The sequence below is a fragment of the Drosophila nasuta genome, chromosome 2R, assembly GCF_023558535.2.
Source record: "Drosophila nasuta strain 15112-1781.00 chromosome 2R, ASM2355853v1, whole genome shotgun sequence".
Classification (NCBI taxonomy): domain Eukaryota; kingdom Metazoa; phylum Arthropoda; class Insecta; order Diptera; family Drosophilidae; genus Drosophila; species Drosophila nasuta.
The window spans coordinates 18,143,079-18,168,592 of record NC_083456.1 but is presented as its reverse complement, the minus strand read 5'-3'; the positions used below and the strand labels follow the sequence as shown (position 1 = coordinate 18,168,592).

Sequence of the window (25,514 nt, the reverse complement as noted above, 5' to 3'; positions counted from 1 at the left end):
TGAAATTTTTTAAAGACACTTGTTGCAAGTTATGTTCATTAGCTGCAAAAGCATCGATGCTTGGTATGTTACAAATATCGATAATTCGATAGATAGCAGAGATGTTTCTGCAGCTCTAGCGAATATACCGATAAAGGCAGCCGCTTCTGCGCCGTAGGATACTTTTTTACCTACTCTCCAAAGCCATTATGGACAGATTAAAGAAACCTCTACCTGTGTCCTAGGAACATGTAATAAACTCACAGGAAAATTGTAATTCCCGGAAGATAAGTTTCCTCCAAACACAGTATCATTAAACTGCGAAAATCTCATTTGAAATCATGACGCTGAACGAGAGCGACGCTCACAAGCAACTTGAATTAACGCGCAACTTTCTGGAGTTGTCACGGAATGCGGACACCTGTGCCGCCTTACGCAGCTCCGACTGCATCCAACTACTGGTGAAAATACTGCATGCCAATGACGACGCAGCCGCTACTGGAGGTGGGACAGCGGCACGAAAGAACGCTAGCCAAGCACTGCACAACATTGTACATGACAATCCGCGGGAGGTAAAGGTGTTGCGCCTGCTGGATCAAATACACGACTACAGCTGCAATTTTCTGCGCACGCAGCTGCAGAGTGGCGGCGAATCCATTGCCGACGATGAGGAACGTCATCCGTTGGCCGCCATGAAGCTGCTGATGAAGGCCAGCTTCGATGAAGAGCATCGCCAAACCATGTGTGAGCTGGGCGCCCTTAAGGCCATACCCAACCTGGTGCATCTCGACCATGCAGTCCATGGACCGGCAACAGGACGTGAGCAATGTAATTTACTACGTCGCTATGCGCTGATGACACTGACAAATCTCACGTGTGGTGAGGAGAACAACAAGTCGCTGTTGTGTGGGCAAAAACAGTTTATGGAAGCACTGGTCGCTCAACTGGACTCAAATGCCACGGACCTGGATGATCTGCTGCAAGCCACCGCCAGCGTTTTGCGCAATCTTTCGTGGCGTGCGGACAAACATCTGAAGACCATATTCAATGAGCTGGGTACAGTGACATCGCTGGCCCTGGCTGCTATGCAGAACAAGAGCGAGAATACACTGAAGGCCATACTGTCGGCGCTGTGGAATCTATCTGCGCACTGCAGCACCAACAAGGCGGAGTTTTGTGCCGTCGACGGTGCCTTAGCGTTTCTGGTGCAGATGCTCAGCTACGAGGGACCCAGCAAAACACTAAAGATTGTCGAGAATGCTGGTGGCATATTACGAAATGTGTCGAGTCACATTGCGGTGTGTGAATCCTATCGCCAGATCTTGCGGCAACACAATTGTTTGGCCATTCTGCTGCAGCAACTCAAGTCCAATAATCAGACAGTTGTCAGCAATTCGTGCGGCACACTCTGGAATCTGTCGGCCCGCTGTCCCGTGGATCAGCAATTCCTCATCGAGCACAATGCCATACCATTACTGCGAGCGCTGATCGCATCCAAGAACACAATGATAGCTGAGGGCAGCGCTTCTGCCTTGAAGAACTTGATCAATTATCGCGCTGCCTTGGAATTGGCGCCACTGAACGAGTTGCCAGCCAAGAATGGACATGCAGACACGCTGCCACGTCGCTACAGTTCCATGCGCCTGAGCAGCAACCCGACAGGCTCGCTCAAGAAGGTGCGTGCCTCTAACGGAGGCACCAATAACAGCAATGGCAGCAACACTTTGCCACGTAAATGTGAAAGCCGCGAATCAATTTATTCCGGTAAATCGGACTCCACTAAGTCGGACAGTGCCTTCGAGCATCGCAAACTAAGCAAAACGAATGCATACGAACCGCCAGCTGAGGAACAACCCATTGACTATTCTATGAAGTATAGCTACAGCGAGCATAAGACTTCAAAGCCCAGCTTTGAGAACTCCATCGATCTGGATCAGCCCACGGATTTCAGTGTGCGCTACAAGGAAAGACGTTCAGCTCAAGCAGTGCCTCAGCCACCAGCAACAGCAACTGAGACGCGCGACAGCAATGAAATTCTGCTCATCTTGGATGAAACAGGTAGCACAGCATCAACAGCTGCGCAACCCTTGGCCAAATCCGCATCTGTTTGCGATTTGAGCAGTGATCAAGTGCAGCGACCCAAAACGCTCAATTTGCGCTCCACAGCTCTTGAGAATTTGGCCACAGAGAAGTCCAACGACTGCATAGACACTCCCGAGCCTGAGCCGGGCGAGCGACCCATCAACTATTGCGAGGAGGGTACACCAGGCTGCTTCAGTCGTTTTGATTCACTCAGTAGCTTAACAGAAGTCGGCACAGTCAAGCAGGAGAAGCAAACGACGGTGCCAAAGACACCCGAGGCACTGACACCAACAGCGGAGCCTATTCCAACAACTAGCGACAACAGCAATGCCAACAACAGCAACAGCAATAATAACAACACCAACTGTGCCAATCAAGTTATTTACTCTGCCATGCAAACGCCACTCATGTTCTCCAGACGCAGTTCCATGGATTCCCTGGTGAATGATGAGACTATTGCCTGTGATGATAATGCCTCTGTAATTAGCGATTACAGTCGCATGCAAAGCGGCGTCATTTCACCCTCCGAGCTGCCAGATTCGCCCACACAAAGCATGCCTCAGTCACCGCATCGCGATCGCAAGCTCAATTCCCAACAGCAACAACAAGAAATGCCTCTAAGGAATGATCACAATGGCAATGATGATGCGCGCAATTATTGTACCGAAGATACGCCTGCGTTGCTCTCAAAGGCGGGCAGCAATAGCAATCTGTCGGTGCTGTCGATAGCATCCACGGCGAATGATTACAATGCCAATGACCAAATGCCGCGACCGCTGCCGCAGGGACTCGATCCATCAATGCAAGTAAACGAGGATCCCATTACCAAGATGCGTTGCGGTGGTTTGCCCAACTATCTACCTGTGACTGATGAAATGAACAAGTATTATGTCGAGGACAGTCCCTGTAATTTCTCTGTCATCTCGGAACTATCAAATTTGACTGTTGGGTCGGCACAAGTGGGTCCCATGCGCTTGCCCATGAAGCCGCCGCAGCTGCTACCACGCAATGCGGAATCGGCGCCTAAGTTGCCTCCAAGACGTAGTGCCATTCAAGTGGAGAACGAACCGCGTTTGCCAAAGCGCAGTGATTCACTTAGCTCATTATCAATGGACTCCGATGATGACTGCAATCTGCTGAGTCAGGCGATTGCTGCGGGAAGCTGCAGACCACAACCAAGTGGCGCCAGCACTAGTTCAAGTCACACCACAAAAACGCTGCCCAAGCCGGCGAATGGCCACAGACGACAGACGATCGATGGTGGCGCTAAGACTGATTACAGCTCCGATGATTCTCTTGACGACGGGCAGTCGAAATCATTGTTTGAGCAGTGCATCTTAAGTGGCATGCACAAGTCCAACGATACGCTAGAGAGCGGTGAACGGTCGAATGAACCGTCTAACGATCGTTTTGTCAGCAATCAGGTGCGTCAAATCGAATCCATGTTAGCCACAGTTCGCCCACCGGCGGCACGCTCATCCTCAGCCAGTCGCCAGCAACAGCGACAGCATCACCATTGGGTTTAAACTAAATTAAGAACGAACAATTTTGACAATTTTTGTATGTTGGTCGTTTCATTTATCTTTATCATGCTCTTTGCTCTATATAATGTACACACACATACTGCAATAATAATCTTACGGTCTCTCAATTTGTCTATATAGTTCAGATTAAAAATGTTCACTTAAATTTAACAATTGCCCATTTATCTTACGTGTCGTTGTTTTTTGCCTAATCATTCGAATTTAAAAAGATAAACAACGGAGTAAACAAACACCTCAACAGAAAACGGATAATTCTAGCTGACTTATGAACAAATGTCATTAATGGGTACATTCAATATAAATTAATTGTAAAAGGGATTTGAAACTTGTCATCAACAACGCGGTAGACTTAAGCCTAGGTTTGGTTGTGTTTTGCTGCTGACACAGTTGCCGATGCTCTCTAGTTATTATGATGCTGCTCAGTAGAAACGTTTGCGCGCATTGCGATCTTTGAAGTACGATATGGCAAAGATGGCCACGCCCGCCGCCGCTAGCACAACGAACAAAAGGATAAAGAATATTTTGGCATTTGACATTCCTGGCTTGGGATCCTCCTTGTGCTCACGCGGTGCTTCAAATGTTTTGGCATTTGGTATAATATTGCTTCGACTGACAATCTCCTCGTGCTACAATTAAGCAATAATGCAACATCATCATAACGATCACTTTAATGACAAATTGTACTTACTGTGATGCTCTTATCAATATCGAAGAACTTGAAGCTGTGTATGTCATGATTATCGGACAAATCGCCCGTTGTTGCTGATAGACCGAAGTAATAACCTGTGGGCAGCTCAACATTGTTGACCACAAAGCAATTTTTCCATTCGTTTCGATTCTCCAGATCCGTGGAGACTGATAGCACATCGTTCTCATAGCGTATGCTGACAAAAGTCTCATATTCCACATTACGGAAACGAACCTCGCAGCCAGCCAGCTGAGTGTGTGTGCCATCTCTATCGTGATCGTAGCTCCAGGTGCCATTGTTAACCATGGCACTTAAATATGGATGTTGATGCTGCAGCCAATATAGAATAATGATAATAATAATAATTGAGGCAACAAGTATAGTTATGTACTTACATTGTGTGGACCATTGTGATTGCTGTAGGTGTCTAGAATGATGGCCAGGCCGGAGAAATGATCTTTGCTACCAAAGACGGGTCCAGTTTGCATGCGATCCTTGGTATACCAAATGGCGAAGCCATCGCCAAACAGTTCGTTACCTTTGCCGTGCACTTTGAACCCAACATGCACCTCCCAGTTGCGTCCCATAACCGGCTGCACGATAATTATTGTATAGACATCATTAATTACTTCTTGAAGTACTCATGCTGCGAGCTCTCCTGCTTACCGAATAATTCCATAGTGCACCGCTCTTGGATTGCAAATCCGGTGTCAGTCTTATGTAGTTGCTGGTGACCATTGTGTTACCCAAAAAGTCCCAGTGTGGTAGTATAACGCCAACGCCTGCAAACAAGCAATTAAGTAAGTATATGATTCATTGTTAAGCCAAGCTATGCTATATATAAAATGCTTATCATCCACATACCTTGAAATGGACGCACCAGGCTATGCTCCCGTTTCATATACTCATTGTCTTCGGAGCTCGATGCAAATTGCAAGCCCCAAAGAACGCCGAAAATTGCCAGGAGCCACTGTGTGTTTATTTGCGTCATTCTTGCATGCGTTGGCGTCGTCTGTACTGAAAATATGTTTAAACTTTTACACAAATATTTTCGCTTTTTTTCAGTGCTGCTGATGCCGGCTGATGAGTGGTTGTATGTGACCGCATATCAAAGCTGAAAATATACCAACATGAGGGTATAATATACCAAAATATAACTGTTCACAAATTACAAAAACGTTATTATTTGAATAAATTTGTTTTTTCATGTTTGTATATAAAAAATAATAAACCTCGAAGAAATTTTCCTACTTTGATAAATTGCTGTCTAGTTCATTTTAAATTAATGCTTGTTGAATTGTTCAGTGAATGATACAGTTTGATGTGTACTGTTCAGGGCAATACAAAAAATATACCAGGGCTTACATAAAATAGAATTTGAACTGTACCTTTTTAATTTTTGAAGCAAAGCTGGTCCTTAATAAAACCCAGGCACAAACTTTTTATAGATTTATAAGAAACCCCCTAGGATATATAACATCCATATCATGCAAACGGTTGATATTTACAATTGGCGCCTCATATCGATACTATTTACAGAAAACCATCGATAGCTTCCGTATCAACGATTAATATGTGCTATTAATGTTTCCTGATCGATTTATTGACGCCGCTTACAGCACTGAAATGCGTTAAATTCAAAATCTAATCTTGAGTCAATTTAATTAGCTGTCGCCAAATATTTACGAATATCACAACAGCATCGACAACTACTTTACGGTAGACAGACATGCAAATTAGTGCGTTTGACAAGTGCATCAACAGCAAAACTCTTCCCTATCGAAAGTAGTTAACCAACCACGAATATGCATAACATTGGCGATATAACCAGTTTCATTTAAATAACATGAACGCAGTTTGAGTGTCACTTTGTCAAACTAACGGTTACGTTTTGAGTGTCGCTGTTGAAGCAGTGCCACATTGCATACGCACATTCACACCTTCAAATAACGCCTAATGGAAAAGCGAAAAACCCGTTTTCAGTTTCAGTTTTAGCTTCAGCTTCAAGAGTTTTCTTCCTCTCGAGCCGAGCCACTCGAGCAATGCGTTACTCATACTCAACTCCGACTGCGTCGGGCATTGTCAAGGTCGATGTCGTGAGAATAAAAGCTAAATGCTTCATACATAATGCAAATTGAATTCGAATTCGAATTGGACCGGAACTTTGGAATGCTAAACATTTGAACTTGCACTCGCTTTTCATAATTCGCTATGCATATTTGGGCACAATTAGTTAATTGGCAATTGGCAGTTGAACTAACTGTAAAATATTGTCAACCATCTAAGGCAGCAGCATCAGCATCAACCTTAGCAATGCTTCCTCTACACGTTCACTAATTGGCATATAACAAACGTAATTATTTCAGAGTCTAAGTGCAACAGCAGCGTCATCATGTGCTTATTTATTAACGGAATTAAGTAAGGTCATTGAAACTCATCGACAAAAAACGTAAAAATGAAAAAATGAAATCAACATGAATATTGAAAACAAAAGTTATGACAAATTGATATGATAATCGCACACAATCAGCGCTAATCCATTCAAATGAGTCGAAAATAAATTCAGTACACTTGCTAAAGTATTTAAGTAATCGCACAAATTTTGTAACAAATGCGAATATATTAATATTTTTCATATTTTTGTATACTCATTAAGTAAAGTGTATTGAAACGTTGCTAAACTTTGCATATTCCTCTTGCTCATTGAATATAAATTTGATAACACATATAAAACGACAGGTAGCCGTTTATAACAAAAGAAATGGCAATTGACAATGCCAAAAATAACTCGTATATGAGAGGAAGTGAATATCGAGTGAATGGAAAACATTTGAATGAGTACGAGTATTTCTCAAGCAAAAGGGAATACAGCTGTTTTGGATTAACATTTAACCACAAAAATGTGTTCTGACTGAGTGCACAAGTCATATCAGTTAAGATTCTGATGAGTTTCCGGCGATTTCTCTTCTCACTTCCTTAACGATTCCCCAGTCAGACTTATGTAATGATTTGTTAGGGAGCACTCTGGAGAAGGTGTAATGGAGTACAAATGTTTGCTGAACTTGATAATTAGTTGCGCGTGTTGGGCACCGGTTGATTAATGGTCTTGTAAATACATTCAGGATAAGCTCAATTGATTAGCATGCGAATAGTTGGACTATAATATCAGCGACTATTTTTAGCGCATTTAAAAAGTCATTAATTAGTGGCGTGGCTGTCATGTGCAGACAAGTTCGGGCCCAAACACACGCACACTCTTGGCGCTATTTTCAATTCCTCAAAGTGGCAATAACCTGAGGCCGGTCCGGTCTGAGGCCAAGAAATTTGCTCAAATGATTGATAACTATTGTCAGACGCGTTCAACTACTATTTCAATTAAACAGTCGAACGCAAATCTGAGTCCGAAATCCAAATCCAAAGCAAAAGCAAATGGCAAACTAGCAACAAAAGAAAGCAAAAAAAAAAAATAAAAAATAGAAATAGAAACAAAGCAAAAAGCAAAGGCAAAGTACTAGCAAGGCAATTTGTTAATTGATCGGACATAAATCAATGGCAATCCACAATTAAGCGGGCTAATTATTGAATGGCTTACAACAAATGGCCAACTGAACTTGACCCCAAGTGAAGACAATACAGCTCCCAACTATGACTGTTATGAACACTTGCAGCCAACTACAAGTAAATATAAATAACAAATCGCCAATTTAAAATTCAATTTAATTTTTGCGGTTTTTGTTTTCTTTGTCTTGTTGCATCGCACAAAACGAAGGCACTTTTGTGGCCACTTTGCTGCCTGACACCTGACAGCTTGAACTTGAACTTGGTATTTGTATTAGCCAACTAACGTCATAGTACAGCCCTCTCTTTCACTCCCCATCTCTCTTGCTCTGTCTAGCTCTCGCTGGTTGTCTCCTCGCAGCCTTCAAGCAACTGCATGGCTGATTAACTGCATTGGCTGGCGGAAAAAAAAATATCAAACGCATTGTTAGCATTGCTGCGACAAGTGTGCAATTTGTATTTAATTACTGGCATTAATTACGAGGGCAGTCCAATGAGTAAGCAACCAGCAATCAAATCGAATAAGTGCGACTCAATGATTCATTAATTTTCACATTTAACCGCAAGCGTATTTTTTGGTTTTTATTGATGGGCATTAAAAATGCATTCTACCGACAGCTTTTGAAATTCATCATAATTTGCAATTACTTGAAGAATTTTAGCATGCACATAAACAAAGTTTTAAAGCAACCCTCGGTGTCATATATTTATTATTTGCTCGCATTTTTTGCAGTTAAAGAGTCGTAAATGTCATGCATTTTATGTTGCACAATACACAACACACGCTGATATTAAATATGTACATATGTTTATGTGTGTAGCATACATGAATACACACTCGATTCAGATAATATATGTTTATAAACATCATATATAGCACAGGCGTGTGGACTAAGCCTTATTTTTAGTGCTTCCGGCAGACAATTCGTGCGTTATGATTATGATATGCATATTGCTATTTTTAATCATACAAAACGAACAAAATGTAAATTGTCATTTAAATCAAGCCAACGGGCACTCTCGTCGACCATCTATCTACTAAAAGCGACCGACAACAACAGCAGCAACAACAGCAACAAATGAAATAATAAACCAAGCAACAGGCCAACAATCACACTAAAATTTCACGGTCAAAAACGATAGAGGCGGAAGAAATTGCCAAAGCTTGAGCTACCAGCAAATGTTGTTGTTGTCGCTGTTACTATTGTTGTTGTTGTTGTTGTTGCTACTGTTACTGCTGTTGCTGCTGGTGTTGATGTAATTTTTGTTGCCTTTTTTTTCATCCACCTGCAATCAAGCCAAGGTGTTGCCAGCTTTCCTATTACATTTGCATTAGATTTGCATAAGTTGACGATTGACCCGCTTGAAGTGCAGCTTGCATAGAGTAAACTGGTTGTAGAAAGTTGTCGATTTTTCTGTTTTATGTTTTGTGTTTTTTGATTTTTGATTTTATTTTTGCAATTTATTAATTTTGCAAGTAACCGGCCAAGAACAACGACAATCACGTGCTGCACGTAGGCCAGCAACAACAAATTTTGCGCTCAAAAGGCTCTCACACTCGCACTCAAGTAACTCCCCAACAACAACAACAGCAGCAGCTGGCAGAAAAAACTCACTCGAAACGCAACAAACAAAGCACAAGCGACGGCCACGTCGACGTCGACAGCGACGGCGCACGCTTGCCATGCTTTATATAAAATCAACTGAGCATTTCTGTTGGAATTCATTAAACGTTTTACCGCACAGCTCGACGTAGACACGACGACGAGTCCGAAGTCCGAGTCCAGGCTACCAACAACAACAACTCTAACAACAACAACAACAAACACAGCGCAGAGTCGTGTAAGCCCAAATTGTTGACAACAGCTGAAAAGAGTTCCCAGCTTCCAGCTCAGAGCTCATTGTTTAACGCGTTTTGAAGTTTGGGCTTTTAGTTTCGTTTGACTCGCGTTCACGCGTTGACAACAACTGCAGCTCAATAACGAATCAAATAAATTACAAATAAACACCAAGCAATAATAAACTACAACTAAAAACCAAAAAAAAACAAAAAACCGAATTGTGTTCGTGTATTGTTCAAAATGAAAGAAAGAGAATGAAAGATCCACAAACAAACAAAAAATTAACTGTGCAGTGCCTAAATAAATCATTCAAAGCGAATTAATATTTGAAATATTTGTTAACTAATTGCAGCTCAGCCAGCAACAACAACAACAATAACAAAAATACATCAGCTATAAAAACCCAACTCAATCAACATGAAATTCGTAAGTACTTGCAATTAAAGAAAACACAAACACAAATACAACGTATGAAAAATTGCACTTTTTGTTATTATTTTATAATTTTGCGTATGCGCAATTTCGCGCAAGTTTGTTGCCTAAGTCTTTTGTTTTTATTTTGGCGTAACGATTTGCAAGTGAAGTGAAGCCAATGCCAAGCGTTAATATTTCCCATAACTTTGCCATGCACACAAATTGAGTCAACTCACACAAGATATTGTGCTATGCAGAACACTTTTTGTATTTGTTTTTGCTTTATTGTATTTTTGTATTGAGCACTCGAATTTATGGCCAAGTTTCTCGGTTTATTTGCCTGTTGCCAGTTGTCGTGTGTGTCAATTTTTGCAGCAAGCATTTTGTCGGCATTAAAGAGTTGACAAAGCAGCCGCAAGCATAGATGTCGCTTACATATATACAAAATAAACATATCTATTCACATATCTCTCTCTGTGTGTTTGTAACTGACTATTAAGCTGTTTCAGTGGCAGACAATGGGCTCTTTTTGGCTGGGGCGTTGGGCGTGCCACAGCAGCCATCCAGACCATAAATTTGTCTACCATGATTATGCAGTCGAACACGCATTTTTCCAACAGCTTCCGTCACACACACGTAATTCACTTTGGCCTACAATTACACGCTAAACGCGCAGGCTACGCAAAAAAAAAAAAAAAAACAGCACGCTAAAACTAAGCAAGAAATATCACAAAAAATATTAAGAAGTTCAAGTTCATGTTGAAGGCCGCGACCATGCCAAAGAAACAAGTAAAAACCGACACTTGTTTACACAGATCGCTATAAACAACAACAACAACTACAACAGTAACAACAACAGTAACAAGAAAAACGCAATGGCAAAAAACTGAAAAAACGTGCTTGGGCATGCGTTTTGTAACTTAATTGAAAAGTGCGATACACACGCGCCAATTGACCAAAGCCAAAGTCAGATTCCGAGACTCTGAAGCCAGATTTCCAGTCTGGCCGCTGACCAACTTCTTGTCCAATTGCGTGTCTCTGTCTCTCTCCCTCTTGGCAGTGTGTGGCAAGATATGCTGCATGCGTGCACGCTGTGTTGCAGCCATAAATTAAAAAAGAAATAAAGTGAAAAAAAACGAAGGCAAAAGGCAGCGAATGCAGTTCAAACTCAATTCATTAGAGGCAAAGTTATGCAACAGCAACAGCGACGACGTCAACGGTAACTGCAACTGCAACTGCAACTGCAACTGTCGGCAACTGGCAATTGTCGTTTCATCCCAGTTGCAGTTGCTGTTTAAGTTAAAGTCACAGTCCCAAGGCACCCTGGGAACCGCAATCAGCCAACGACTGGCAAATCGCTCTCGATTAGCGATTGAGGCCCAAAATGCGTGCTGTGTCTGGCACAGCGGAAAAAAGATTTATTAATTGCTCGACAATCGCTTTAATTCATTTGGTTAATCGCTGCCAACGCCATCAGCGTTACCATCGCCATCGCCGTTGCCATCGCCATCAACTTGTCCTCGTCGTCATGTTGTTGCATTTTACACGCTTTGCGTGTAGAAATTCAAATTAATTGCCATCACAATTTTTGCAGCGTTGCGCTTGGCTTCGTTTGACTTCTCAGTTTTCGGTTTCGGTTTCAGTATGCCAATGAAGATGCCGCTTGCTCAAATGTTGCAATTGCTGCACACATGTCTAGGCCAAAAGAAAAAGAGACAAAGTTGATTCCCCGTGATTCCCAACTGTGGGTGCAATGTCCATGTCCAGTTTTCGTATCAAGCGCAAATCGCATTTGGCTATTTTTATTACAATTCGTTTAGTGTGGCGCGATTAGTGCACACAGCTGTCGCAATCAATGCTGGAGCCATGTCTGCGTCTGCGTCCGCGACTTCGACTTCGAGCTCAAATCGAATCCAAGTCAGTCAGTTAGTCAGTCAGTCAGTTGCCTGTTGCTGCATGGCAAGTGCCTGGCATACACATGTTCAGCTCCAGTTGAGCTCAGTCTTTGGAGAGCGTCGAGCTGCCCACATGACAACGTTTTTGGCTTGCAAAATAGTTATGTTAGATTTATCGTTTTGCACAGAGACAGACAGAGAGAGACGATTACCATATTTATAAGCTGTATATATGTACATATATACTTGTTGTCTACAAATTTGCACGGCAGCAGCAATTTGAACTTGAACTCGTTTGCTTTTGCATTTAATGGGTCAGTCAAATCGCTTAGCAGGAAAAAGGAAAAGCCTCTTTGATTCTCACGCTGTTGTGACGGCAATTTGCACTTCCGAAGCAAAACTAGCTGCGCGGCTAAATTGATCTTTGATATAATTGCTTAAGCAATCAGCAGTCAGCAGTTGACCACGTCTCTAGTTTTTTGGTTTGGCTTGGTTTGGCCTGGCATCATTTCCAGCTATTAAACACAATTCAAAGTAATTTCAATCGACGTCAAACCAAGTTGTAGTCTCTGCACCTACGAGCACCAGACAAGAGGAGGGACTCCAGAGTGAGCTTACTCTCTGCTTCCGTGTTGAAAGTCAATGAACAGTTGCTCAATCGACCATTAGCATCTGTTAGCCTGTAGCCTGACTGCCTGGCAGGCTGACTGCCTGCCAGCTGCCGTAGGCGTTATAATCATTAACAACAGATAACAATAATCAACGATTTTTTATTTCACAGTTGTTTTATGTTTGACTTTTTATTTTCGCTTAAACTTGAGCGCACTTCAATTGTTTCACAACATTCACTTTTGGCAAATTGTTCACATCAAATTTGTAATGCCTGCTCGACCGAAATGACAAACCATTTGCTTAAATAAGATTAATTAACACTCCATCCAGCTGTACAGACCTTATTTTCCATTTCCATTTTTCCAGCTTCTCGACTTCAGTATGACTCATTTTTTGGGGTGCATTTCAGTCAGGAATACGTAATTGAAAGTTCAATTGTTGTTTGTGTTTATTTAATTTGTTTTTCCTGCTTTGCCACTCGTAAAATAATAATAATAAATAATAATAATAAAATCAAATAGCATTTATTTTTAGTGCACATTTGAGCCAATCAAAATCTAAACGCCAATAAATGCCAGCATAAAAATGCAAAAATCTGATTGAAAAACCACTAAGAAAAGAGAGCAAAGCAGAGTGAACAACTGGCAGATACCCTAGACATCGAAAGGTATTCATTTGACAGCTGAATAGACTCCTCTTTGCCACCGCTTGTCACAGGGTATGTGAAGTCGTTGCTAACAAGCCAATGTAGTTGTCTTTGTTGTCCAGTTGTTGTTGTGCTTATTTTGTTTAGGTTTTGCGAGTGCGAGTGCGACTTCAACGGGCTGTGGCACGCTCACATGTTGCTGCACTTAATCATTGTTGCTGTGGGTGGGTGGGTTTTGTTTTTCTTGTTGTTGTTATTGTTTATTTCGCATGCGACGCCGTTGGCCAACAATCGAGGCAACTTGGATAGGCCTGAGAGCAACATACAACAAACAACAAACACAAGCAGCAGGCAGCAGGCAGCAAGCGCCGCCCAATTACGAAATCATATCTAAGGTCATTTGTTCAACTAATTTGTTATGGCTTCGATAAGAGGGGGGCGGGGAGGGGGTAGCAGGGGTAACGTACATGCATGAGGAATGACAGCAATTTTAATACAAACTGTATTTCTTGTTGTTGTATTTATTTACGCTCGATTCAACGAGTCAAACAAATTAACTCACATTAACATGCTGCACGGCTTTTTGAGTGCGGTGCGGATTCCTTGCGGCAATCAAGAAAAATTAACCAACTGCTGCGCTTAATTTATTTAATTAGTTTAAACGATTACTTTCAAATCGCCTGTCACGTTCGACAATCACACACAGAAAATCTGAAAAGCGAAGTTGTTCCAAAGTATGCGTGGAATTTGGCGATGCAAATGCGAAATGTGAACACAGCTTTTGGCTGACGACATGTGTTGCATGCCACACAGTGTTGCCCAGAGGACTTTTGCGTTTGGTTGCCAAACTGTTATTTCCTCCATCAGCTAAGTATTATTACTTGCTCGATGGCTTAATCAAAACTCTCAGAGAGATATAAAGAGAACTTGCTACGTTGATGTGTGGCAACAGACGGAAAGTCTGGCTTAGAGGCAACAACAACAGGAATAACAGCAACAGCAATAGCAACAATAACAAGCATGCATTAATTAAAAGCATTTTCACAAGTTGGCGAGACTTTAAAAGTCTAGACAAGAAGTCGCAGCCTCAGTCTCAGTTTCTTGTTGGCAACTGTTCGCCTTGTTTGCATATATTTTTGATTATTTAGTTTAAATTCAGTTTCAGTTTTTTTTTTTTGCTGCTGCTGCTGCTGCTGCTGTTGTTATGCATATTTTCGCCAACAGCAATTAGCATTGTTGTTACAGCAGCTTGTTGTGCATTTTGTTATTGTTAGCAACTTTTTTTTATGTTCAACGTTTTTTCGTTGATGTCGTTTTGTTGATTAATTTGTAGGGTGCTCGTAAACACTTTACACATTGCATATTAAATCAATAGACTGCCTTTGCCTTTGGAGATTAGCTTGAGCGTGCGCTGATTTAACCAAATATTGCGCATACGCCCTGTGCGCCTCGCATTGCATTTGCCTTTTTGCCAGGCGCGCCCCATTAGGCAATTAATGAAGCAAAAACGAAACGAAACGAAATCAAAAGCAAAAGTAACCACCAATTACTCGATAATATATAATAGTCATATGTGTGCACAGGTGCGATTGCTTCGTACTTTACAATATAATACTTTTAATATGCATAAAGCAAAGAGAAACCCGTTCTATTAAGTGCATTTGCAGCCCTATGATTAGCGGCTGGTCAACGTCGATTGCCTGATAGCTTTAAGACTTTAAATATAAAAAATAAATAAGACATTGCCAGCGGTTAGATTCCACTTTGCCTGCTGCGCGCTTTGCAATGGGAAATCAATAAATTCAGGCGCCTTAGTCGACAGCTTGCACTCAGTTTTTTCGCTTAACCACAAAGCCAATTTGCACAGCATGCTGCAAGACCATTGATGAACGCCGCCACAGCATCCACAGCTGAACTGAACTCAACTGAACTGAACTGAACTGAACTGTGGTCAAATCTCTTTAACGAGCTGCAAGCACGCTTATCGCCGCATTTGATTGGATGCATTTGCGTTGCTGTTGCCGTTGCGAATTGGGTCAGCAGCACCAATCGCACTCCGAAAATGTGCCACAAAACAATGTACAGCACTTAACACAAAAAAAAAAGAAAAAACTGTTGCAATTGTCATAAATTTCGTTTTCTTTATGCAATCGCTGCTAATTACACATATTTGCACTGCATATGAAAAATTGCCAATGAGATTTAACTGAGCCAAGAACTGGCTCGTGGCTGTGACTGTGGCTAACTGTTGGCTCTTAGCTGCCTCGTGGTTCAAGTCAAGTACACCAAACACCACACGTTGGCTTTGTGTGTGTATGTGACAGACAGAAAGACAGAAAGACAGACAGACAGTCAGGCTGCTTAATTGTTTTATATACTCACAAACATTGCTCTGGCATTGGCACACATTTCAATTGTGTGTTTAATCGCTTTGACCGTACTCGCGCTTTGACATACTTAAATACATTTATTAAACTATACCACAACATTATTCTCTCTTTGCAGTTAGTCACCATTGCTGCTCTCTGCCTGTGCCTGGCCTTTGCTGCCGGCCAGCAATACTTCCTAGGACAATTCCCCGGTCGCTCACGTTTCGCCTACGATCCTTTGGCGCTGGCGCCCTCCACTCAGGCGGCTCAAGTGCGCGATCCCCGTCAGAACAGAGGTAAACTTTGAGACTACATTTAAGTATACCTGCTACCCATAGGGTAGAAGGGTATTATAACCTTTTGGGCCTGGAGGATATGTATCTAACAAGCAGAATGAGGCATCTCCGATACCATAAAGTATTTATATTCTCTATCTGCGTCTACAGCTGAGAAGCTAGCCATATCCGTCTGTCTGTCTGTTCGTATGAAGCACTTAATCTCAGAAAATATAAGAGATAGTGCTATCATTTTTTCTGTATAGTAATTATGATGATTACACGCAGATCAAGTTGGTTTCAAATTTCAAATCGACAAAAATCGAATAATAAGCTAGAGCAGCTATTCTTGGCACATACAGCAATAACTGCAGTATTTGTAATTCCTGAAAATCAGATAAATATTGTTATTAATTTATATATAATATATGCTTTTGTATGACAAAAAAAACGCATACTATAATAGGGTCTCAATTGGTTTGACTGACAATCTGGAGTGTTTAGTACTCTGTGGGGTATTTTGAATATAGTAATATATAAGTATACCAAGTAAATCCTTCGGCATATTTTAGTATGTTGTGGTATATTTTCAGTAAATTTGTAGAATACACTTTCATTGGAGATGGAAAGCGGATATCTCACAGTCGAGCACACTCGACTGTAGCTTATTAAACTTACCTCTTACACTTACTATAATTTTACCTTTCTTTGGAACATCTTCGTTTGTTCTTTTCTTCATTCACTTGCAGGCCCCGTTGTGTTCCCTCCCTCGCCACCAGACGCAATTGAGGAGTCGAGCGGTGTTGTTGTTGGCGCCTCTGGTTTCGGTTTTGTGCCTCCGCAACAAAGTAATACATTCAGACGCACGGTCTAAAAACTATATAACATAGAACTTAGGCCAATGCCAAGTCATCCAAACACTCACACACACACTCACAAATATACACACACACACACACTCACACGAAAAGCTTTATTAGTGCAATTGAAGTAGTGTTTAAACATGCAGTTTTTATAGTTGTTGTTTTATAATTGTTTTATAATTGTGTTTCGTACTTATTTTTTTAATTTACCCTCCACACCATGTCCAATTCACAGGCACAATCTTTGGTTAAATGCACACACACACAAACACACACACACTAGCAAAAGCACACACACCAGCACACCACACTCCACACACAACACAAGAAATACACACATTAAGCACCCACATAAATAGCAAATAGCAAAAAGCTAAAAACAAAAAAAAAGCAATGCCATGCTGCACCGGAAACGGAAATGCGCGTCACAGTTAATTGCAATTTGAGCGCTTGCAGCACTCAATCAACCAACAATCAACCTCGATCCCCGATCCCCCCGCAGCCCTAACCACATGTCCTCCTATCCCAACGCACACACCACACAAACACTCAAGCACATGCTAATAATAATACTAGTAATGCTAATGATAATAATAAATATACGATATTAGTTGTTTATTAGGTATTATTTAATTTAATTCTATTGTTATCGATATTTGCTGCCAACACAATTCACCTTAATTGCGCTTTTCAATTTTGATTTTATTTTGTTTTATTATTTTTATTTGCCAGCATAAACCATATTTATGATATATGTTCTAAATTCTCACCTTTTTATGATTTTGTAACTCGAATTTATTTTTAAACTAAATTATAAATAAAAACAAATTTACATATAAACAAAGTGCACACACAAAGTATTTATTTTTTATGTTTACAACTCTTTCGGCAACACTCAACAGAAATGAAGAAAATCAAAAACAATTATTTCGTAGTGTTTTACATTTATGATTTTGTTGGTTTTCACATTCAAACGCACCAATTTTTTAGCTTGATAGTTATTTTTGTTTATTTCTTTTTGGTATGATTGTGATTTCTTGTAGCAATTATTGTAAGTGCACACAAAACAAGCGTCTAATTAACAGCGTCAGCTTTGAAGTGCAGCGACACAAATCGAACTGTGACGACGGCCTCGTCCAAAAAACCTCAGCCCTGGCAGTGGGTGGGGGAGGGAGGTAGGGGCGAGAGGTAATGTCGCGACGATGGTAAAACCAAAAAACTGTAACGACGTGGGCAACACTCTTCACACAGCTTCACAAGCGAGTGGGCAGCACTAAGACACAACATGGCAGCACTTGAGTAACGATAGATGGAAATGATAGTGAAAACATTGCTCGAATTACGAGGCGAGTGTGCCGAACGGGGGCCGGGGGAAGTAAGCGAAAACTTTATTGAAATCATGTAGAGGTCACAGTGTGTTTAAAAAGAAATAACAGATTAAAATCGATGGAGTGTTGAGAAAGTTACGACAACTGAAAGCGAAGATAGTTACTAAGATGAAGTTAAAAAACATTGGGTGGGAAAAAATAGTTTTCAAACAAAAATATTATTAAAGAATGTTTTCTATTTTTAAGTGCAATATTTCATAGTAAATTTTGTATGCTTCATAATATGTATTTATATTGTATAAAACATGTAAACATTGCTTTGAATTGTGGATATAAAGTGAGGGAAAACTTTATTGAATTCATTTAAGGGTCAATGCGGGTTTAGCCAAATATTTTATATGGAAATGAATTAAATTTTTAAGAAAGTTATGCTCATTAAAATGCAAAGACTGAAATAAATATTGTGTGTAGTAAATGCCTTTCATATTTTTTCAAACATTTTTCCCAAATAATATAGTTTTAATAGATTACATTTTGAGAATTGAAAGCCGTGCATTCAATTAAAATTCCAATAGGCGTAATACTTATAAATTTTATGATTTCATGCCACTTATTTTCGAAAATAAGTTTGTGGCTGAGGAGATAAAAATCGAAACACATTTACTACATGAGTTTTGAAACCATTTCTAACTTGCCACAAAGCTTCCAATCACAATTTGTATGCAGCAGCTTGTAATACCTCAACTGGAAAGGTGGAAAAGAGCTAAAAGGCAACAAAAATCTGTAAAAGAGTTTTGAATGAAAAACACAAACAAAAACAAATGTGTTGGCTGCAGGTGCTGCAGCAGCAATCAAGTCAAGCTGCATGGCTTACTGCCTGTCTATAGAGTCAATGAGCGCACACAAACACATTTGCATATGTGCCTCTATAAGACAGTCAATGATATGCGGGTTTAATGCATTGGAAAATATGTTTGCACAGTTTTTTTTCTCCTTTTTTTTGTGGTGGCTGCTTTGCTTTTTGCATATCGCATGAAAAGCAAAAAGAAAAACGAAATGGAGCAAGTTTTGTTTTTGTTTCTTTTTTGTGTGTGTTTGAGGCTGAGACATTAACGAGTAGGTTAAGACGCCAGCAGGCCAATTGTCCACTAGTCCAACAGTCCAACAGTCCAGCAGTGGTAGCCAGAGGACATGCTGGACTCACTTAGTACAACAAAATGTATTGAAAGACAATTTCACAATGAGCCAACGAACGATCGAATGAAGCGAATACAAAGTAACAACAACAAAACGACGCGACGTTAAGTTGAGATAATTTTTACAATTTGACAATTTATGCACGATTGCCGCCGTTTTTTACGGGCAACATGGTCAATACTCGTAGCCAAATGGCCATTGTGTAATTAATTTTGCAAGCCCAAAGTTCTGTGAACAACAACAACGACAACAATAAAAACTTACGCAGCGCCTGCCTTTGGCTGCCTGCTGCCTGCTTCCTGATGAGGACTGCCTGTGGTTAGTTGATTATTCGGTTTAACGCTGTCAGTTTGTGGCTATGCGGCTATGCTCGATGGAAAGCGCAATGCGGCAGTAGATTAATGTTGCAACAGTTAAAGCGGCAGCCACAAGCTGAAACGCGCCACCCACCTTTGAATTTATGGAGAGCAGGCGACAGGCATCGAACGTCGCGAGCTGCGTCGAGCATTCTATTTCGTAGTGCCAACGCCCCAGCAACAGCAACAACAACAATAACACAAACACCATTAAACAAGCACAAGTAGTACAACTACTACAACAACAACAACAACAGTAAAAAACTGGACGCTTGCCCAAACACTTGACAAGAATGTTGACGACGACGTGATTGACGCCGCGCTTAACCTTCATGCACACACAACTGCGATTACGACTGCGATTGCGATCGCATTGAACTGGTCAGTTAACGCCCACGCTTGGAATTTCGAGGCAGCACTCTTGGCACTCTTGGCACTCGCTAAGCAATTTCCACTAATCTCTCAAGTGCACCCGCCCAAGCTTAACATTATTAATTGTCCCAAATTCAATTGATACATATTCTCGCTTTTTTATTTCGCACCTCTCTTCCATTTCAGCCGTGGCAGCGGTGGCAGCAGCCGCTGGTGGCGTGGATCCAACATATTTCAGCACCACATTTCAAACGCCCGACACATCGTATGCCACATACAATTTCTATACAAGTCCGTATACCAGTACACGATACCGTTACTTCTGAGTGCAATTCGATGCAGTTGCGACGCGAGTCCAGAGTCGAGGAGCTCTTGTTGCGTCGACCAGTTGCGTTGAGAGTCGAGTCATGTGTAAGTAGTCAGTTAATGAGGCGCCTAGGCAAAATAACTAACTCTCTTGTAAATAAATGTGTAAAATATGCAATTTGTTGTTTAACTTTATATCTGGTTTTTTTTCTCTATTTCGGTTGTGCACAGTTTGTTGCAGTGTGCAACAATCGCTCAGCTGTTGAGCTGCACCTAACTAAATCAAAAGACTCAGGAAACGAACTTGAAAGGCGCGCAAGCGTTAAGCTAACAAATCAGCTTTCTTATCATTTGCAGCGAGGTGACGCTAAGCTTGTTGTTTGTTGTTGCCAATTGCGTAATTATGTATGTAGATACACGTTTAGTGCATACAGCAATTGAACCAAAGCGATGCTTATCGATACGCCAACGCCAACACAAACGCCAAGAGCCAAAAACAGTAGCGAGCCCGAAGTTGAAGCTGCCAACAAAGTGTGAACTGAATACGCGTCATCGTCATCTGGCTTTTGGCTTTTCGCTTTGAGCTTGGAATGTTTATTTGTTTGTTTCGCTGTTGCGCGAAATCTGTGCAAGCGTTTGCTTTTGCATTTTACAACAGCATGACACGCCGCATAACACACAATTGCATGCACGTTGCCGTTGCCGTCGCCGTTGCCATTGTATGTTAAATTACGTATACGCCTAGTATGGGCCACGCCGGTGCCGGCGGTGTTAATTTCCATTGACACTGGCACACAGCGGCAGACAGACTGTAAATGCAGTTCCAATTTTTATATTTCTTTATTTATTTTTAAGTGTATGTGTATGTTGCCAGTTGTCAGAAGTTGCAGAAATATGAAAAAAAAACCCAATCCAAATAAAACAACGCTACAGTTCTCGAACAATTGCACAACAATGCAAAGCACACTCTGACTTTGCGGATCATTAGCGACGGCAATGGCGGCATGATTCACACCAACCACCAAACCTGCAACCGCACTGTCAAATTGCCCCCAAAAAATATATGTGTATATATGTATATATATATATATTGAATGGTCATAAAATGGATGCGGAGTCGGGCGCCAGGGCTTGTCATAATTTGTATTAAGTGCAAGACCGCTGCGCAATCGCAATCAGAATCGAGCATTGGCAATTGCCAATTGCATCTCGCCGTCATCAACGTCGCGTTGATAACCTTGTTGACCACAAGAATTTTACAATGAAATGACAATTTTGCCGAACGCCAGTTAAATTTATGCCCTGTCGCCGCAGGTAATAAACGAAACCATAACCAAATCCCACGTAGCTACATAACATACACATTTAACATTTTTATATAGCACTTGGATTGTTAGCGACAAACGTAGCATGATTGAGACAAAGCTAGTTCCTCAATATAACCCTATTCCAGACTAAAACTATTACCATGCCCCATTTTAATTAGATTTGCTTTGGTGAGCACATGACTCACACACCTTTCTAAGAGCGTTGATTTTTTAGCTGTCTAGCAAATCCTGTGTATAGATCACGTAGACCAAAAACCGAGCTGACCTTCAGTACATTTGCTTTAATTGATCTGTGTTTCAGTTCCGGTTCGCTACTGACTGATTAGCACATACCGATCAGTTTAAAGACCCTCCCGAAATAAGCACCCCATATCGGTCGACAATTAACATAATTTGCATTGACTATCTCTTTTAATTGTTCTCTGCACTGTGTTGGCTACCTTTCTAAACAAGCACACCACTTCTGTTTTGTTGTGTGAATTCAGGTTTTCATTCTTTTACACTTCAAGTGACACAATCAAAAAGCCGTTACAATACATAATGTATGTCGATACTAAACATATCGATTTATCAAAGACAACTAGACAACGAAGTTGGCAGCACCATTTCCGATAGGAAATTTCCCAAAATGTCGATCATCAATGCTATTCAGTTCCTTAAAAGATGAGATCGGTAACGGTGTAATATTAAATTTGTGGAATAAAAATACACACTTCAAGCTGATGTCACATACCTGTTTTTGTTCCAATTGTATAAAAACACATACCTTTTTTCGATCATGCATTTTTCTGAGAAGTGAAATATTTTATAGAAATCTTATAAGTTAGAGGAGCTCTTGAGGGCTGAGCAAAAAAAAGACACTACGACAAAATTTAACGGAAAACTCGTAAATAAAAAAAATATTAAACTGTCACCCGTTTTTATGCGCGCTTTGTAATTTTTTGGCAAGCCTGTGAAAGTGTAACCAGCAGTGTCAATACTCGAGATTTATGTATTTTGGTATATTCCACTCATTTTTGAAATAATAATTATGGTCACACTGCGACAACTACAACAGCTTTAACAAAAAAGCTTTCTGCTCTCTTTGCTGCACAATATTTCCTCATATTCGCGGAATATTCTCGACCAAAACCAAACCAACAATAAATAAATAATTTTATAAATAAGAAACATATAAGAAGTAGACATGGAGCAGTGCTATAACAGAGGATGTGGCCAACTCTTTGATCCTACCAAGAACGCAGATGGTTAGTGAGTAATTTGATATGATAAACAGAACCTCAACCGTCACCTGCATTTCATTGCTTCCCAGATTCTTGCCGGCATCATCCAGGTGCGCCGTTCTTTCACGATGCGTACAAAGGCTGGTCATGCTGTAGCAAAAAGTCGGTAGACTTCACAGAGTTTCTCAATATTAAGGGATGCACATTGGCCAAACATTCGAATATTAAGCCACCAGAGCCGGAAAAGCCAGCCAAAGATAATGATAAAGACGATGAAGTTGTGATTGAAGTGCGCGCTCCCATCAAGGAATCACTGCCCAGGCCCGCCATCGAAACGCAGTTCACTGTAGTGCAGCCAACAGTGGCACCTGCTCTGAAGGAGACCATCGATGCACTAAAACTGGCCGATGTTGTGACGCCTACTAAAACGGCAACGGATGATGGGTGACTAATTGACTTTTTAAATTTGATAATGGTTTTATTGATCTACATTTATATTTTAGTGTGATTGCTGTTGGCACCAGCTGCAAGAACAACGGCTGCACTTTCTCGTACACCAACAGCAGCAGCGACTTCAGTGAATGCACCTATCATCCTGGCGTACCCATCTTCCACGAGGGTATGAAATTCTGGTCGTGTTGCCAGAAACGCACCTCAGATTTCGCACAATTTATGGCCCAAAAGGGCTGCGTCTATGGCCAGCACAAATGGGCTAAAGATGTAAGTTTTTTAGGCAAATATAATAAATTTAAGTATTGAATCAATCAATCTTTTTCAGGACGAAGACAAGAAGGTGGTGCAATGTCGCTACGATTGGCATCAGACGGCCACGAATGTCGTTGTTGCTGTCTATGCCAAAAAATATCATTATGCGCAAAGCATCGTTGAAGTGAATCCCATACGGTTACACGTAATGTTAATTTTCCCCGAGCAGGAAAATGCCAAATTCGATATGGATCTAGAATTGCGGGGTGTAAGCGTGAATTCGTTATTATATGTATTAAATTCTTAGTCAATATCTCTCTCACTCTCATTTTAGATTATCAATGTGGAGAAGGTTACGGCGCACATGTATGGTACAAAGTTGGAGATAACGCTGCCCAAGCTGGAGCCCGGCTCGTGGGCAAAACTGAATTTCCCCCGCGAAGCGCTGCCAGCAGTTAAGAAAAGCGATGCCATCCAGAAAGAAACGGCAGTCAATGATGAGAGCGATGATGATTCCGTGGACTTGGATGATATCGAACCGGTACATAGCCATGGGCTTAAGATATCCGAAATGAGTTTGCAAAATCCTAATGGTCTGGATTGATAACAAACCTAGCATTTATTATTTGCACCACAAGAAACTACTATGAGGATTGTGTTAAATTGTTTTGTGAAATATACACAAGTATGCCTTAGATACGTTTTATTTTTAATATATATATCGCAGCAGCACAAAAGGTTTAATCATCATCATCGTCGGCACCAGGCACCCAATCCTCATCGTCATCGTCGTCATCATCCAAATCCAGTTCTCCAATATCTTGGAACAAGGTTTCATCAATCTTAACATTCTCAATGCTATCACCAGCCTCCAACAGAAACTTAATATCGGAATCATTCAATGTGTTATCGCACATGAAGAGCTCGCGACCCGTCAACTTTTTGGAATCATTATTCTTCTCGCGTTTCGCTGCAATTCCTGTGCTCTCTTCAAAGTCCAGCTTCCATTTCATGAACGTTTCTACAGTCACTCGGGTGCCTTCAAACTTCTTGCGTTCAGCTTCTTCCGCTTCGAGAACCTTTCGTGCCCGCTCATCTTCCTGATGCTTTTTGTGCTCATCCCATTGAACGTTGAGCCACTCCTGTGCACTACTTACCAGCGAGAAGATCATCTCCATGCCAATATTTTCCTCAATTGTCTGACGTAAATGTTCGAGCAGTTGGCTCTCAAAATTGTCTTCAAAATTTTCCGCTTCCTCAATTTCTACTAGCGGAGCTTCATCTGGATATTTCTCCGTATACGTAAAGACCAGTTTACATGCCAAGCCCTGTTCGCTATCCTCGTTTGTTTCCGCATAGAATTCCTCCGTAGCAATGGGAATTTGGAATTTGTGCAATGGTTCCGTCTGAAGTACTAAAAAAAAGAAAGGTAAATACCTAGGTATTGGGTGTCTTTATTATAATTAAGTTATTCGACAATGCCTTACTTTCCATTTCACCGCAATATATGGAATCGAGCGCTTCCACTTCATTGCTCTGATCTTCCTTATAGTTTCGACTCATTTCTATGTGTTAATAATTTTTAATAGTAAATAATAACAAAAATGTCGATGATGCCGTGTCGCTTCTCCGGTATCGCTTTGAGGTTATTTGTTAGTTTGACCTAAGCACGGTCAAGCGGTATGACACACACAGCGCAAGTCCACAGACGCAAACAGCTGATTGATTTTTGTCAAACAGTAAGACCAAATTTACGAATGATATGCTGTCTGAACGTGCCAAAAAATACTATATTAGAGCGCTGCCACATTTTTTAAAATTTCAAATCTCTCAATCTGGCAAACCGTCAACAACGCCATGAGTCCATAATAAGATCTTACGTTCTCACATATCTATAAACTACTGTTTCAATTAATTAAAAATGTTCCTACTT

At 41.0% G+C, this 25,514-nt stretch overlaps 5 protein-coding genes across 6 annotated transcripts; 3 read left to right on the top strand and 2 right to left on the bottom strand.

Annotated features, from left to right (window-relative positions):
* The first annotated feature begins 90 nt into the window (after positions 1-90).
* Positions 91-3,648, top strand: LOC132787735 (adenomatous polyposis coli protein). The gene has a single exon (XM_060795018.1). The coding sequence runs from the start codon at positions 321-323 to the stop codon at positions 3,585-3,587; it is 3,267 nt and encodes a 1,088-aa protein (XP_060651001.1). The 5' UTR covers positions 91-320; the 3' UTR covers positions 3,588-3,648.
* Positions 3,649-3,745: 97 nt separating this feature from the next.
* Positions 3,746-5,383, bottom strand: LOC132787738 (vesicular integral-membrane protein VIP36). The gene is made up of 5 exons (XM_060795021.1): positions 5,158-5,383; positions 4,960-5,075; positions 4,689-4,886; positions 4,294-4,623; positions 3,746-4,231 (listed from the first exon to the last, which is right to left on the bottom strand). The coding sequence occupies exons 1-5, from the start codon at positions 5,282-5,284 to the stop codon at positions 4,025-4,027; spliced, it is 978 nt and encodes a 325-aa protein (XP_060651004.1). The 5' UTR covers positions 5,285-5,383; the 3' UTR covers positions 3,746-4,024.
* A 4,655-nt stretch (positions 5,384-10,038) lies between these two features.
* LOC132785867 (uncharacterized) lies at positions 10,039-17,610 on the top strand. Of its 2 annotated transcripts, XM_060792165.1 has the most exons (4): positions 10,039-10,118; positions 15,765-15,924; positions 16,653-16,751; positions 17,002-17,610. In XM_060792165.1, the coding sequence occupies exons 1-4, from the start codon at positions 10,110-10,112 to the stop codon at positions 17,016-17,018; spliced, it is 285 nt and encodes a 94-aa protein (XP_060648148.1). In that variant the 5' UTR covers positions 10,039-10,109; the 3' UTR covers positions 17,019-17,610. The 2 variants fall into 2 exon arrangements, with proteins under 2 accessions (XP_060648148.1, XP_060648147.1); XM_060792164.1 differs by lacking the exon at positions 17,002-17,610 and having other exon boundaries at positions 16,653-16,982.
* Positions 17,611-22,698: 5,088 nt separating this feature from the next.
* On the top strand, positions 22,699-24,280 carry LOC132784756 (cysteine and histidine-rich domain-containing protein morgana). Its single transcript, XM_060790585.1, has 5 exons — positions 22,699-22,900; positions 22,966-23,320; positions 23,380-23,596; positions 23,655-23,849; positions 23,916-24,280. Exons 1-5 carry the CDS (start codon positions 22,840-22,842, stop codon positions 24,183-24,185), a joined length of 1,098 nt encoding a protein of 365 aa, XP_060646568.1. The 5' UTR covers positions 22,699-22,839; the 3' UTR covers positions 24,186-24,280.
* On the bottom strand, positions 24,235-25,258 carry LOC132784758 (RWD domain-containing protein 1). Its single transcript, XM_060790586.1, has 2 exons — positions 25,069-25,258; positions 24,235-24,995 (listed from the first exon to the last, which is right to left on the bottom strand). The coding sequence occupies exons 1-2, from the start codon at positions 25,142-25,144 to the stop codon at positions 24,322-24,324; spliced, it is 750 nt and encodes a 249-aa protein (XP_060646569.1). The 5' UTR covers positions 25,145-25,258; the 3' UTR covers positions 24,235-24,321.
* Between the last annotated feature and the right edge of the window lie 256 nt (positions 25,259-25,514).